This window comes from Oryzias latipes, chromosome 18 (genome assembly GCF_002234675.1).
Source record: "Oryzias latipes chromosome 18, ASM223467v1".
Lineage (NCBI taxonomy): Eukaryota > Metazoa > Chordata > Actinopteri > Beloniformes > Adrianichthyidae > Oryzias > Oryzias latipes.
In genome coordinates, this window is record NC_019876.2 from 22,723,858 (window position 1) to 22,741,008 (window position 17,151).

A 17,151-nucleotide genomic window follows, 5' to 3' on the forward strand; every position below is an offset into this window, starting at 1 on the left:
GACGACCCCAAAGGAAGATCAGCCTTGTCGTCTTATTTGTTTTCTGCGTCCAGCGGCTCGTCTTTAGATGACTACGCATGCAAAGGCAACAGGGAGGGGAGGGGGTGTGGGCCGGTTTAGGGGATCAGAGTGACTTAACGCCTGCCTGCTTGCTGTGCATTTGGGATAAACTCACAACTGATGCTACCACAGTTTATAGTGGCTAGTGGGGTGGCAGTGGCTGGTGGCGCCACTGGCTTTGAAACCACACAGAACAGCGGCATCTGGTGGCGGACTGGACGTATATCATATGCTTCAACTAAGCTTCTTGTAACACTTCAATGTGGAAATGATGATGAAAAAACGTAAAAGAAAACAATGTTGTTAATGATGATTAACGTAAAACAATACATGTGACGTTTTCTGTGAGAGGTGCTTGACACAGCAAAACACACATCACATGAAGAAAATAAACGCAAAGCAAATTGAAAAAAAAGAAAAATTGTAAAATGTTGGTCTTGAATCCTGGACCTCAGAATGCAAAACTCATTGATTGTTCTACTGATACGGACTTGCATTGCCATTCTAAATTCATTGAAGTATATTTGTTATCCACAACATTCATAGTGAATTGTTTTATTTAGGAGAAATCGAGTTGAAAAGATCCTGAGCTATAGTACGTTTTTTTACCGGAATGCATGGTGAAGTGCAATGAACTGACGCTGATTCGGATACAGGGGAAACAATAGAACTGGTCGGGAAACGTTCAGAATTTATTTCGTATTTCTAGAGAATAGCGCACCCAACTGTTCGAACACAAGTGACATCTGAACCGTGGTTCGACCAGACAACACATTTGGCGTTTCATACATCATCAACCACATGGTGTGCGCCCCGAAACATTGTGCCGAAACACTCTGCTTCATGAAGGTGAAACACGCGCTGAAGCGCCGTGTCAAACGGGCCATCCCTACTTGTTATGAGACATGTTCTACTCAGTTTTTCCTTGTGTGTTGTAAACTCTGTGCCACGTTGCTGCCAGTATCATCTAAAAATGCGAATTGTGTAGTACAGCTGCGCAGCGGCCCGTTCATGGAGCCTCAGTCAAAATGCTATCAGCAAAGCAGGTCAATGTTCTTCAGAACTTCCCAGGAGTAGATTCAAGTTCAACAGCGACCTGATGAATCAGAGTGATATGGTTATTACATTTTATCACAATGAAAGGTCTATAAATGTTTAGGTAGAGTCCTTTTCTAATATGTGCCTCTTCAAAAAATATTAAAAAATTATTCCATTACAGTCTTTGGATGTTTCGCAATATGTATCGTATCGTTAGACACGACACAACACACCCCTCTACTAAATGTTCTATTGCATGGCTCTGAGTCTGTTCTCCCGTGTCTGATTCCTCTTCATGCTGTAACAAAACTGAAACAGTCAAGTTTGTTTAATGTAAAAATGAAAACAAAAAACACAAACAAGCATGAATATTACTATTCTCGTTGTTAATTCAGTTTTTCCACATTTTTGAAAGATATTTCAGAACATAAAAGACTGTGAATGTTGATGTTTTAGTAAAAAAAAGGAAAACTAAAGTGTTTGGAGTTTTAAAACCTTTTAATAACTGTAATATATTTATACAGAGTTAAACTAACCCTAAATGTAAGATGTGCATATATTTTGTTAAACAATCATGTAAAAAATATAATATACAGGTATACAAATGAAAGCACATGTTCATGTTTTTTATCCAAGAAATTCAAGTAAAAGTACACCACATTGACTTTTCCAGGGCGTACCCCGCCTCTTCACTCAACAGTAGCAACTGTCGGGCTTCAACATCCCCAAGATCCCAAAAGTTATGAAGATAGATGGATGGTAAATGACATCCAAACAGCAAAGTGTTTCCTCAACTCAAAAATGTTGCTTTGCTAAATGTTGAAGATTTTATTGAAAACAAAGAATATCAGTAAATTAATGAAAAGAATAACGTGTCATCAGTGAGCAGATTTTCACTTAGAACAGAAAAAGTTGAACTTGTCCTCATCATGTTTCTTGAACCACTTGTGTTCTCCTCCTGTCTCCATGGCTCCTGACATGTCACACTCATTCACCTGTCCAGGTGAGGCCCAGTTCTTGTAGCGGACCACCTCATCACTGACCCAGAACCAGAACCCCAGAGAGCAGGTGTAGCGCAGTCCAGTCCACACAAAGGGAGAGGAGGCATTCTTGGTTTTCTCCTGGACCCAAATCTGGTCCTCTGGGTTAGTGATGGTGACCAGGTCATGGTGGTGATGTCTGCAGTAGTATAAGGCCTCCTCCCAGGTCCTGTTCTCTTTGACCAGGATCACATGATCTGATGAAAGGAAAACATCATCATGTTAGTGGTCTCTCACATCTGAAGTGGTAAAGGAGAAAAACCAAGTCATTAAAGACAAACAGGAAAAAATTGATGAAAAAAATTAATTAGAAATAAAATCCTGCTGTTTGTGAGAAATACAAAGTTTCTACCTTCAGTGGATGAGATTACCAAGACCCAGTGTTAAATTTTTAGATGTTCCCTAAAATGTTGTGTTCAAAAAAGTGTTAAAATACAGAATATTAAAGGAGGAAATCCAATTGAATAGAAACAGATTATGTTGGGGGTTTTCCACATATGAGGTTTTTGCAGAGAATGTGCAGTTTGTATGTTGATTTTTATCAATGTTTGCTGTTTTTCTCTGAATGTCATTTTGTGTTTAGAAGTGAGAGCTATAAAACAACCAGGAGTTCAATCAAAGTGAGTTTACTTTTGTGTCATTGCAGATATAAATGATCACCTGTGTAACAGAAGAAGGGTTTTTTCTCGTGACATTCTCTGGTTTCCCACATGCCGTCCGTGTTACGCATGGTGCAGTTCTTTTTTTCCATCATACTGTTATACAGCAAATTCCAGTATCTGAAAGAGAAACTGCTCCCATCTAACCAGGTCCAAGCGTCTCTGAACAGTCCGATGAAAATGTATTGAAATGTTGATAATGAGTCCAAGTTATTCACTCTTGTCCCATTATATAGTTGTATTATCTTCTCTGTGGGATTTCCCTGCAGCTCCTCTAGCTGTGGTCCACTGATCAGGTCTGTGTGAGTCACTCTGCAGTATCTTAGAGCATCAAACCAGGTCATTTTATCTCCTAAATAATATTTATAAGCAGAGCTTGTACTTCCTGTGGAGTAAAAGACATAAACACTATGAAACTTTGAACTTTGGAGCAAACCACACCAGTTTTTTCTTGAAAAATGGAAAAAAGGAGTTCTGCTAAAGACAAACTCTGATCATCTTTTGAATTAATCTGAGAGTCCCTAGTGGTCTCTTAATTATGATTATGCCCTTCTTAGCAAAAATACAGAAAAACCTGTGTCATTTTCTAGGAAATAGTTTCTGCAGAGCAGCAGTATTTCAGCAGAAATTCACCTCTGAGCTGTAGATGGGTCTGTTGGTGTGGAGTAACCCGTCCACTTCCCATAATTCATCTATTTACAGGCTCTCCCGCAAACTCACAGACCCTCACAACTTCAAGTTCTGTGTTTGTATCAGTAAAAAAAAAAAAAAAGTGCCGTCTGACAAACCTGGAGGAGAATTGGATCATTCTCCTCCGGAAGAACGACAAAGAAGACATGTTTCTTATCTGCATCGAGACATTAAAATTCTTGTTTTAATTTTTCCCTTCCTCAGACTAATGCTGAACATCAAGTCATCAAACTGGCTGACAGAAAGAGAAAGAAGAACAGTTCAAAGTGTCATCATTCAGATGTTACTACTGCAGTTTAGAAGGTAAAGTTTGCCGTAAAAAAAAGAAAAAAAGACTGAATGATCTCAGACATGAAGACGTGATTATTGATGCTTTTGTAGAGCTTTTCAAAATAAATGAACCTGATCTCTCATCGTCATCCAGGTCTTCCATGTACTTTAACAGACATACATATACAGTAAATGTTACCATGTAGCGATGGTAACTTGACGGTAGCTTCTCCCACACACAACAAGAGGGTAGTTTAGGAACACGTTTAAATAAGCATAGGGCGTCAAATATGAAGAACGTCAAAATAGGCAGCGGACGTAAATTTGACATAAATTGAATTCTGTTTGAATGCACCATTCCACCAGGCTTGGTGGATTTGTTCAGAAGTGTGGCACTTTTCTACCAGAAGAGCAGCTTATATCTTGTTTTTTATCGACATGCATTTTTTAGATGCTGCGACTTACACTCTGATATGACCTGAATTATACAACAGTGATTTAGTTCAGAGTTTGTAATATTTTAATGTTTAAATCGATCATAAATGAAAATTGGTTCAAGGAAAATCATGTTTCTTATTACCATTATAGCAGAGGAAATGTGCTTTATCCATACAAGACGTGTCCACCCACTGTTTCTCAGTAATATCTATTACAGCCCCACAGGTCTCAGATGTAAAACCATCTGGTTCTCCACTTTTCCACTTTGCCTGACTTTCATTGAACTGCAGTCCAGGCAGAGACCAGTGTGAAGTAACATTGATGCCTGTTAGGTTGAACAGACCGATCCAGATTTCTGTTTTCTCAGAATGTATATTTCGGAGTTGCTCCATATCTGCCATGGTGCTCACTGTAGCCAGATCAGTGTATTCTTTCCTGCAGTGCTGCTGAGCTCCAGTCCAATTCATGTTCTGATCAACATAGTGATACTCATGGAGCTGACATGTGAAGAGACAAAAGTGACCTGAAAATAAAAGAGATTACAGACATAAATCTGTTTATTTACAATAGATCCTCAAATGACTTCAGTTTACTGATGATATGGATTAGTGAGATTTAATTTCAATAAAAAAATTAAATGATTAAAGAGCAGCTGAAGATCCACTTACCAACAAGAACCATCAGAAAAAAACTCCTCTTCATCTTTCTCAGAAACTCTTTCAACTGCAGGAAGACAAAAACTTTTGTTTAAAGGGTGTAATCAGACTGGAAAAATCATTTGGTCCAGACCAAATCTTTTTAATTTGGCCGAGTATGAAACGGCTGGGATGAGGTTCAGGACAGTTAAATCCGAAGTTGTGGTTCTTGACCGGAGAAATGCAGTTTGCCATCTCTCGGTAGATGAAGTGTCCCTGCCCCAGGTGGAGGAGTTTAAATATCTTGGGGTCTTGTTCATGAGAGAGGGAAGACGGCAGCGTAAGATTGACAGGCAGATCATGCAGCGTTCCTAGTTATTCAGTCGCTGTACTGGTCCGAAAACCCAGAACACACTGGAGAGACTACGTGTCTCGGCTGGCCTGGGAACGCCTCGGGATCCCCCCCAGAGGAGCTTGAGGAAGTGACCGGGGCAAAGGAAGTCTGGGCATCTTTGCTCAGCTGCCCCCGCGACCCGGTCCTGGATAAGCAGAAGAAGATGGATTGATGGACAACACTTTTTACCCGTTGCTTTGGGGGAGGAATGCTGCAAGGTGGTTGCTAAAGAGACGTCAGCTAAGAAGGTACGCTGTTAACCCTTGTGCTATCCTATGAGGTCAAGACAACCATTGACATGTTCTCCTACCATGACAAAGGTGGATAAAGGTGGAAAGATTTCATGTAATCTATGGACACCAGTGAAGATCACAAATCATTGAAGAAAAAGATTCAGTGCACTGTCTAGTGGGGACTAGATGACCCAAATCCCAATGTCGAACTGCCTAGGATAGCATAAGGGTTAAGTGTCAATGACAAATAGATTGCTGTGAAAACAGTGTGAGAAGCAATGTGTAGCACGTTAAAAGTTGTTTTAAGGAGCCTGCATTCATCCCACCACATTTCAATATGTTGCTGTGTCTCATTGTTGCTTCGTGTTTGTGTGTGGCTCTCTTTTTATAATAATGTAATGCTCGTTTTGGTCCAATTGTCCATCCCGAGCATGGAGCCTAGTCAAACTGAGAGGACTGGAGCTCAATCTGATTCAGTTCCTGGTGCCGGACTGGGGTCTGCTTTAGTGTATTCAGATTGAAAATTTGTTCTAGATTATGGAAGGAAATTAACTTTAGGCGAACTAAATGTGTACAGTCTGAATAGACCCCATATTAACTGTTTTAAATTATGGATAACACAGAGGATTTTGAACAAAGCAAAAAAAAAAAAAATACACGTGATGTGAAGATTTATCTTTCAGGGTTTCTAACCCTAAAATAACAGTTCCAATATTTGTTTGCAGTATATAGGATAACTCCATATTGTGTTGGTTGTATTTGCACAGTCAAAAAAATTCTTCTCAGTAATCAAATTAAATTTTTATGAATTGTTTTACTTATGACAACATGTTCTAAAGACAAAAAAATTTGTTTTCCTGAAAAACGAAAACAAAGTGACAATTTAAATTTTATTTTAAATAAAAGCGATATGGCGAAGATAATTAATGTTCATGCCCTTTACTGCCCCAATAAATTGATTTTATGGTGAAAGTTTATTAAAGTAAATTGTATAGCATTATAGCAAGGGTTTGAACCAGACAGCATTAAACCCTTGTGCTATCTTAGATGACCCCACCCTTACATTGACGTGTTCTCCCTACCATGACAAAGGTAGATAAAGGTGGAAAGATTCCATGTAATCCATGGACACCAGTGAAGATTACAAATCTTTGAAGAAAAAAGGTTCAGAGCACTGTCTAGTGGGTCTAGATGACACAACTCCCAATGCATAAGTTCCTAGGATAGCACAAGGGTTAATAAAGCGCATCACAATTAAACAAAAATATGTTTAATGTTATTTGCAAGTGTCTGGTTTCAAATAACATTTTTGATAGAAAATATCTGCTAACAGAGAATAACCCCTAGAATTGACCAAAAATGTTTTTGTTTGTGGAGATTTTGTTTTTCAACTCAATAACTGACTTTTATTGATAACAAAAAAGTAAAAATAAACAAATTAATAAAGGCTCAGTGTTTCAATTGTCTTTATTAAAAAAAACAATAGCTTATTTTACATTCTTACCACATTTTTAGTAAAAAAGACCCTCACCTGCAGAGTTTCTTCTCCTCAGCTTCAGTCTGATCTTCAACCTTCTGCTCTGATGTGTTGATGTGGAGTGATCACAGCATCACTGCATCCTCATATTTCATCGACCTGTTTCCATAGAAGTTTGAATAAAAATTAACCATAGCTGCTTTAGTACAGACAGTGATTGTTCTGTTTCATTTCAAAAACAAATCCAGCAGCTGTTTGTTTTTCACTTCCTCCTCAGAAGTAGCAGAGCAGAGAGTAGCAGAGAATAATAATAATTTGAATTACATTTCAGGAAGTTGCAGAATACCAGACCTGATGGCAGAAACTTAAAAACTTTGACTAATAAACTTTGACAAAAAGAAACAGTGAAACAAAAGAGAAAGGAACTGAAGATGATCACAGATGAGATGACTAAACTACAAACCAGACACTTAAACATGATGTATGGGTGATGTTGTCGTATGGTGCCCTTTACACAGCCCTACAGTTGTGAGTTGTGTGCACCGGCTCCTTATTGACTGTGCGCAAATACTGCACGTATGGGGTGTAAGCGTGTTACATAAAGTGACCATGAAATGTCAGTGGGATGTCTGCACGAACTACACTCTGAAAGTCTAATTTTTAACAGTCAGGCTGCACCCAAGGAGCGCAAACCTTTCATTTGAAAACCACTAGGGCTCCATAAGTACAGACGTTTGGGAAGAGTTTGAAAACTTTTAAAAAATCCGTACAACAGCGTCTCACCCTTGCATTTTGTTCATGTGTTTGCTACAACCTGACGCTGGCTTCACGCCCGTAGAAAAAATCTGTATGAGCATTGTCGCCTCGTTGGGTTGTTTAAGATCTTATAGACTTTGTGTAGACCACCTGCGTGTCTCGTACAGTTTTGCCCATTTTTCAACCGCAGACAGCCCGTATCCACCTGTACGGGCATTTGGGACAAAAGCATTACGCTGAGGATTGTTATCTGAAGACGGCTGAGGATAAGTTCAGAAAAAAAACAAACAGGTGGGATTGTGACAGAAGGGAACAAACCTTAACCCAGACTCATTTGTCCTGGAAAGAAAACTATGTGGGCTATACTACAGAGCAAGTGGACCACAAAAAACTTTTCTGAAGTTTTTTCCTGCAATACTGATGTCACCATGGTTTCTCGGTTTAAAACAGAACATGAACCAAGAAAATGGCACAGAGATATAAAACCACAACTGAAGGAGTTGATCCTCTCACAATCTGTCCTTAGGATATAAACACATCCTCATAACTTCTTGAATGACTTATAAAAATCAAAATCCAATAACTTGCTAGGCAGCACTGCAGGTTAAGTTTATACTCAGGCTTTGGATTATTTGTTTTCTTCCTCAGACAGTATTTCAAGCATCCTATCCTAAGGAAAACTAAAAGCCTGATCTGGTCGGGACAACTTTTTGTTTCAAATTTTCTTGGAGCATTACAAAAATGCTCCACAAACTGCTAGTTTGTCACTCAGAGTGATTCACCCATCATCAGGTGAAAGTCTGAGCCTGAACTCCCTTAACTGGGGATCCAAAGCAACATCACTTCAAGGGTGATGTTGTTCAAATAAATTTAATCTCCTGTGTTGTTATTTTGAAAATATGTTTTCATTTTAGGAGATCTGAGCCCGATCGGCGGAAAGTTTGACATTATCCCAGTGTGGTTCCTGTTTTATCGGTTAACAAAGCTCCTACAGATCTGGGCGACACAAACACGTCTCCTTGCACAACAGTTATTGACACACTCTACAGAATGCAAATGATGATGTTCATCACATCCTCTTATCAGTGTCATGCTTGTTTAAAGGTAACAGTGGGACAATGCAGAAGACTGAAGAGGTAATTTACTGGAACATGTCAGCACCTTCAAACTTTATCTGTAAAGGCTTAAAGATGAGTCTCCATTCAGTTTCTACTCTAACTGTCAGAAGAGAAGGAAGGAATGCTGTTAAAGGCTGTTGGACTGACAGGTAGCAGAAAGTGAGGAGTCCAGCCAAGAAGAATCCATATCTGACAATGGGGTGGCTTCTGCTTCTCAGCCTCCATGAATCTCTAAATCCTCTATGATGGTGCTGGATGATGAAAGGATCCAGCTGAGCAGGATGAGGATGATTGTGTCTTTTGCTGTAAAAAAAAACCTCAAGGAGCATCAGTGTGTTCATGATGGGATAGAGCTGGATTTAAAACGTTCAGTCATTTTGGATCTCCTTATAAGTAACTCCAACGGTGCAGCTGCTCTATAGAAAATAGACAAAGCTATGTTTTTCCTCATTGTTTTATTTATGCTATTAAATGGTTCAGAAGTTTGTAAGTTCACCCTCATGTAAAGTTTATCTACAGCTCTGACCTCAAACAGGAAGAATTATTTGCATGTCTTCATGGCTGCACTTCTTTTTGCCGATTCCTTTTTTCCAAAAACACAGATTCTTGTTTACACCAAGAACATTTCGTTTGTGAAAACATCAGATGGGAATGATGTCATTTTTAAATATTCATGCAGACACATCAGGACTCTCACTGCAGTCTTTCTGTTGGAGCAGAAGGTTCATCACCCACACTGAGGACATCACCTATGGTCAGTTTATCCTTTGAGTTATTTTAACTGTTTGTATTTAAGGATTTATTTTGCGTAGATTGTTGCTTTTTTTGTTTAAATTAGAAGGAACTAAACTCTCTTTATTCATTCATCTTCTTCCGTTTTGTCCCTTTCAGGGTCACGGGGCTGCCGGAGCCTATCCCGGCCAGTTGTGGGCAAAGGCAGGGGACACCCTGTACAGGTCTCCAGTCTGTCACAGGGCCACAATCACACACCCATGCACACTCACATTCACACCTAGGGTCAACTTAGAGTGGCCTATTGACCTATGAAGCATGTTTTTGGACGGTGGGAGGAAGCCGGAGGGAACCCACGCATGCACAGGGAGAACACGTAAACTCCACACAGAAAGGTCCCCATTGATGTTCTGTTTCAGGCCCCCCAGCCGGGACTTGAACCGACGGCCTTCTTCCTGTGAGGCAAGAGCACTAAGCACTGCATCTGTATAATACGTTTTTTTTACTGTTGAAATGGGGGTCAAGATTTCATGTTATACAAGTGAGAGAGTTTCTGAATAGTTTAATGGAAATTATTCTTACTGTTGTAAATGTTCACACAAATTTAAAGAAATAATCAAAGCATTGAACTGTAGTTTCAGAATAGTTTTTTCTTCATCAGATCATGTGATCCTGATCAAAGAGAACAGGACCTGGGAGGAGGCCTTATACTACTGCAGACATCACCACCATGACCTGGTCACCATCACTAACATGGATGAACAGAGATGGGTTCAGGAGAAAACCAAGAATGCCTCCTCTCCCTTTGTGTGGACTGGACTGCGCTACACCTGCACTCTGGGGTTCTGGTTCTGGGTCAGTGATGAGGTGGTCCACTACAAGAACTGGGCCTCACCTGAACAGGTGAATGAGTGTGACATGTCAGGAGCCATGGAGACAGGAGGAGAACACAAGTAGTTCATACAAAAAAAAAGATTCAACTGCCTTGTTGGGGTTTAGTGAAGTATTTTGTGCGATTTTATAGTTTTTGATCTTTTATTTAAAACATTGTGATTTTGTCATGGATAAGTCATAAAAATAATGCATTATTTTTATTTGTTTGTAAAATATTAACAGACCTGTAGTTTGTGCTACACACATTTGTCTTTTTGTATGTAATTAAAATAACAAATATTTTTGTTCACTGCTTCAAGTTTCACTTGTTTTAATGATACTTAAAAATAATACTATAAGTATTTTTAAATGCACACAAAATTGCAGGTATGCATCACCTATTTCTTGAATTTTGCTGCTGGACCTCATTGACTTAACCACTGACTTAACATCAAAACTGGCCGCCTCTAATGTGCAAATCCTGTTCCGTGAGAACGCAGCTGAACCAAAAGCCGTAATCCTGAACTCCACCCATCTTCTGGATCCATGCAGCTAAGAAAAACTTTCCACATTGGCTGCATATTTTTGGAAAATTATGTGCGAATAGTCACTTTTTTTATGGCATTTCATTTTATTTGCTGTGTATGGAGTCCCTAAAGGGACACTGAAGAAGAAAAATATTGAAAGCAAAAAGAAGAAAAGAAAAAAACATAAAAAAAGGAAACCCAACTGTTGCTCACCAGTTACTTACTTGTGCGCACCAGTTAGTATTTTGTGCTCACCAGTTACTAACTGGTGCATACCAGAAAAAATAAAACAAAATTTGAAAATCAAAAGAAATGATGATATCAAGCTGTGGAGACCGCTACAGGGTGCAACTGAAAGCAAACCAAACATGGAAAAAAACATCATTTCATATTAAAAGGAATGTATATTTTGTGTTTTTTTTTGTTTTTCACAGATAAAACTGCTCTATGAACAAAAAGATAGCTTGTTTCATATGAACTTATCTGATTTTAAACTTACATGAACTCTAAAAGATAATTTGCATTCTGCAGAGTTTGTGAGAACCGCACTTTCTGTGCTGCCTTGATCCAAGGGAGCTTTGTTTGCTGATGGAGGAGGGACACAACAGTGGTGGAATGCTGTAAAGACCACATGCAAATAAAACCTTCAGAAAAACGCTTTCAGGAGTACTGTCTGTCTAAATGTTGTCTCCTAGCATGCTTGTAATTCCCTGAAATGCAACAATACAGACAACAGAAAGTCCTTGTGTGCCTTAAATTCGCTCTATCATAATGAAAATTTCTGCCAAACAGTTAAAATGTTTTTTTAGATCATAAATAAATTAATAAACAATAAATAATATTATTATCATTAAAAACACTTTTTTTGTGTTGTTTTAATTGAGAATTGTGCACTTTTATCCACTGAATGAGCTCACTTCAAATGTGATGCTGTATGTCTCAGAATGGTTGTACATTAATATGCTTACTATGATGCATCATCTCCTCCTTTCAAAACTGCAGCTAGAACTTCAGATATTCTGTGCAGGTGAAGCAGTCAGCTCAGACTCTTCCAGGGTGACGGCATAGTGCTGTAAAGGTGCAGACTGGTTCAGCAAAGAAACAATAAGGCCTTCCCAAAACACCTGGGTGTACAAAATGTGCTCTCAGCATTTGATCTATCCTCTTGGGAAGTGGTGATTTGCATTAACAGCAATTCTCCCAAACTATTTGGAGGTTAATCTCCACAATCCAACCATGATAAAGCAGGGAGGCATTGGTATGACCTGTCAGTGGATTAGTCTCTTAGCAGACACTCCACCATTACACCACTGAGCTCATCTGTGTGGGGAGCAGCAATTCGTGCCTTGAAATATTTCAGCATTTGTAGTTTCTTTGTAGCTGTTAATAACATAACCAATCACCCCAACACACACCTGCGCTCATGTACCGTCAGACAAGCTGAACAGCCCCCCACCCCTGTTAGCTCAGAGGATATGGGCTATAACAGGAATGTAATATTTGGATTCAGCTGACCATAGAACTCTGTCCCACTTAGAAGCTGTTAAAGCCCACAGCCCACCAGAGTTCTGGACAATGTTCTAATGCAGCTACCTTGTGAAGGATAGGGCTTTAGACGCGTTCTCAGCTGTGTTAAAATAAAAGTTCTGACAAATTAACAGTTGGACCCTTTTTTCTTCTTTGATAACACAACAATTGTTGCTTTACATTTGTCCGTGGCTCAGTTGATACATTCCTGCTCTGTTTACGTCACATGACGACCGGCTGTGATATCAGTTTGGTCCGCAGTTGCTCAGTTTCGGGAAAGGATTCTAGTCTGACTGAGGAATCTCGGAAAGGAAAGGAACTGAGACCACCTCAAAGATGAGTCCGAGAGCGGTTCCTGGTCTCTTTTAAATCTAATTCTCATTTTATTGACCCGGAATGATTTCTGCAGGGGTCACTAGAGAGGGAACAGTGTCAATACAGTTTGGGTAATGTGTCAGTACACGCCTTGAGGCATCCTCATCCCTTCACTATGCTGATTTTCATGTGTTCTTCAGAATATTCATGAATAAAGCTTCATACCAAGCTGTGTTGTTGTGTTCCTCTTCCATCAGCAAACAAAGCTCCCTCAGATCTAGGCACGGCAGAATACAGGTTTCCCACCAACACCGGTCTGTGTCACACCGTGCACAATGCAAATGCAATTTTACATCAAACCCCTGTTCTGGTTTTAACTGCAACATGTGATACATTGAAAAAACGCTAAGAAGGTTTTGCCATACAAAGATCTTGTACAAAGTCATATCATGCAAATATGATTTAACCCTTGTGCTATCTTAGATGAACCCACCCTTACATTGACGTGTTTTCCCTACCATGACAAAGGTGGATAAAGGTGGAAAGATTTCATGTAATCCATGGACACCAGTGAGGATCACAAATCATTGAAGAGAAAATGTTCAGAGCACTGTCTAGTGGGTCTAGATGACCCAACTCCCAATGGTTAAGTGCCTAGGATAGCACAAGGGTTAAAGCACATGATATTTAAATATTTATCAGCAGGAAATATGTAAATTGATATTTTTTTGGGGACTAGCAAATGGTTTTTAAAGTGCACCTTTAAAAACACTTAAATAAATTATAAAAGAAAAAACACAGAGACAAAAAAGTGTTTAAACTACATTTTTTGAACAACGCGGCCGAACAAATGTCCGTCACCAATCCTTACTCATCAAATACCCTTCTGAAACATCTCTGATGTTTTGTAAAACATTTTTTAAAGAACATTGGAACGTTGCTCAAAATAAAGAGATCTTTTTTTTTAATTATTATTCAGTGCAATAGGCTGGACCATAGCTTACTTTATAACAAACACAATGGCGGCGGCGCGCATAGACGTGGCGGCTCTGTGCTCTCTTTTCCGGTGCTTTTTATGGCTATGTTTCTGTGAGTTATTTATTGTTTGGACTACATCCTGCTGGGCAAACAACATCTACAGCCGGCATGAGCTCCTAAAGTTAGGATTACAATGTGAACAAGCGGTTACAGCCGACTTTTTTCACTCTCATAACATCCTGAAGGATATTATCAGGACCCCGGGCTCCCGTGGATTACCATCCCCACAGGGTGGAGGCGAAGGCGGTGCAGGGACAGAAAGCAAAAGCGGGGTTGCCGGGCTGGTGTACTGGCGAAGCTGCGTAAGAACCCAAACAAGCCACCGCTCCCTAGCATTATTCTTGCTAATGTACGTTCCCTTGGAAACAAAATGGACGAAATAAAGCTTCAAGGGGCAACAAACAGGATCGTCAAGGACTGTTGTGTTTTGATTTTCACCGAGACCTGGCTTCATTCATCCATACCGGACGCAGCTATCGAGCTAGCAGGCCACACGGCACATCGCTAGGACAGTAGCGGTGACTCCGGTAAGAGCAAAGGAGGGGGATTGTGCATATGTGAACAATAACTGGTGCACCAACTCCAAGACTGTAGGCAGTCACTGCTCTCCGGACGTGGAATATGTGACTGTCAGATGTAGCCCGTATTATCTTCCAAGAGAGTTCACTGTGGTCATGGCAACTGCTCTGTATATACCACCAGATGCTAATGCTAACTCGGCACTGGGACTCCTGCATAGCACGATTAGCAGCAACCAAGACAAATATCCTGAGGCTGTGCATATTATTGCCGGGGATTTCAACCATGCTGAATTAAAATCTGTGTTCCCTATGTTCCATCAGCATGTGTAATGTGCCACCAGAGGGGATAAGACATTAGACAAAGTTTACTCCAACATAAAAAATGGCTACAGAGCTATACAGCTCCCACAGCTGGGCCAGTCAGACCATGTCCCTGCTCCTAGCCCCTGCATATACCCCCCTCAGGAAACGGGCTCCCACCAAAAGAAAGACTATTAAAACTTGGCCCGTAAGGTGCCTCCCACCAGCTGCAGGACTGCTTTGAAAGAACAAATTGGGAGATTTTCGACCACCCAGACCTGGAGGAGCACACAGCAGCAGTCCTGTGCTATATCAACCATTGCACAGACACTGTTACTGTGGACAAGCAGATCCGAGTGTATCCAAACCAAAAACCCTGGATGACCAGAGAGGTCCAGCGACTGCTGCGGGAGAGGAACACAGCCCTCAGGTCCGGTGACAGGAACCTGTACAGCTCTGCCAGAGCAAACCTGAAGAGAGGCATCCGACAGGCCAAAATGGACTACAAGCAAAAAATGGAAGACAACCTCAAAACAAACAACACATGGCAGGTTTGGCAGGGGATCCAACATCTAACCAACTACAGACCAAACCCCGCTGCTGTCGATGGGGACCCTTCACTGGCAGAGGAGCTTAACCTCTTCTTTGCCCGCTTCGAGGTGGAGCCACCAGAGACAGCTGCATTACAGGCATCAGCCAACAACAGCCCCTCCCTCAGGGTAGAGGAACATGAGGTGAGGCGCACACTGAGGTCTGTGAACCCGAGGAAGGCTGTCGGACCTGATGGCATCACTGGACAGGTGCTGAAGGACTGTGCGGACCAGCTGGCGGGGGTCTTTACTAAGATCTTCGATCGTTCCTTACATCAGTCCATCGTCCCACCCTGCCTCAAATCCTCAACTATTGTCCCTCTGCCCAAACCATCCGCAATCACAGGCCTCAAGGACTATAGACCCGTTGCCCTGACCCCGATCATCACAAAATGCTTTGAGAAACTGATACGTAACCACATTACCTCGTGCCTTCCATCAACACTTGACAGCTACCAGTTGGCATACAGGGCGAACAGGTCCATTGAAGATGCCATCACCACCACTCTCCACACTGCTTTGTCCCATCTGGAGAAACCGGGGAGCTATGTGAGGCTGCTGTTTGTGGATTTCAGTTCCGCCTTTAACACCATCCTTCCTCACAGACTTGTTTCCAAACTGGAGGCCCTCGGACTCCCCACCTCCACATGCCTCTGGATTACTTTACAGCCCGCCCCCAGAGGGTTAGAGTAGGGTCCCACCTGTCAACAGCTATCAATCACCCTCAGTACCGGCTCCCCACAGGGCTGTGTACTGAGCCCCCTGCTCCACACCCTCTACACACAAGACTGCACCTCCACTCACCCCAGCAATACCATCATTAATTTTGCAGACGACACCACAGCAGTGGGGCTCATCTCTGGGAATGATGAGTCTGCTTACCGGGACAAGGTGGAGCGGCTCTGTGTCTGGTGTGAAAAAAACAATCTCACCCTCAACAGAACAAAGACCAAGGAACTGGTGGTGGACTACAGGAGGAAAAAACAGACATTCAGCCACTGTCTATTGGTGGGGATTGTGTGGAGAGGGTGGCTGCTTTCAAGCTCCTGGGCGTCACCATTGAGCAGGACCTGACCTGGAGTGCCAACACCACTGCTCTTGTGAAGAAGGCCCAGCAGAGACTGTACTTTCTCAGGCTTTTAAAGAAGAACAAACTGAGTGAGAAACTGCTAGTGTCCTTCTACCGCTGCTCAATAGAGAGCATTTTAACATACTGTGTCTGTGCCTGGTATGCCAGTTGCACAGCTGCGGCTAGGAAAGCTCTCCAGAGAGTAACCACGAGAGCCCAGAAGATCATTGGCTGCCCTCTCCCATCCCTGGAAGAACTGTACAGTTCCCACTGCCTTAAAAAGGCTCAAAACATTCCGCACCTTAGACATTTAGGGCCCCTTGGTGGGGAGGGTGAGGGGACATCACTGTGAGTAATCAGGAAATGTCCCCTTAGTGCCCTACCCGCCAATTTTAACGGCACCCCCCTTAGTACACACACCCCTCCCCCCTTAATATATACATTCCAACATAAACACACACACATGCACACACACACCCTCTCAAACACACATACACGCACACACATTGCGTGTATGTGTGGGACCTAAGACCATCTGTCCCCTACCCCTTCCCTGGTGGGGGGTGCGGGCCCCTTGGCAACGGGGGCCGTGTCCCCTGGGTGCCGGCTTCCTGGGCCCGGCGGTGCTCTCTCCGCGCGGTGGGGGGGTTCACATTACACCTGAGCCGGGGGTGTTTGTGTCCCTGGGTGGTGGGTCCTGGTCCTTGCCCCTGAGCGCTGGGCCCCGCCAAATTTCCAACTGTGGCCGAGCCTGGTCGGGCCATATTTACAACACCCCTTGTGGGCCCCCTTTTTTCCCCGGGGTTCCCCCCTCCTGGGTGGGGGCGGTGGGCCCTTGCCTTGCTCCTCCC

General features: G+C 41.9%; 1 protein-coding gene across 2 annotated transcripts; it reads right to left on the reverse strand.

Moving 5' to 3' along the window:
- Positions 1 to 1,665: 1,665 nt before the first annotated feature.
- On the reverse strand, positions 1,666 to 7,118 carry LOC105356461 (C-type mannose receptor 2-like). Of its 2 annotated transcripts, XM_020711531.2 has the most exons (5): positions 6,989 to 7,118; positions 4,864 to 4,918; positions 4,338 to 4,718; positions 2,799 to 3,182; positions 1,666 to 2,335 (listed from the first exon to the last, which is right to left on the reverse strand). In XM_020711531.2, exons 2-5 carry the CDS (start codon positions 4,895 to 4,897, stop codon positions 1,992 to 1,994), a joined length of 1,143 nt encoding a protein of 380 aa, XP_020567190.1. In that variant the 5' UTR covers positions 4,898 to 4,918; positions 6,989 to 7,118; the 3' UTR covers positions 1,666 to 1,991. The 2 variants fall into 2 exon arrangements, with proteins under 2 accessions (XP_020567190.1, XP_011486001.2); XM_011487699.2 differs by lacking the exon at positions 6,989 to 7,118 and having other exon boundaries at positions 4,864 to 5,121.
- Positions 7,119 to 17,151: the final 10,033 nt, after the last annotated feature.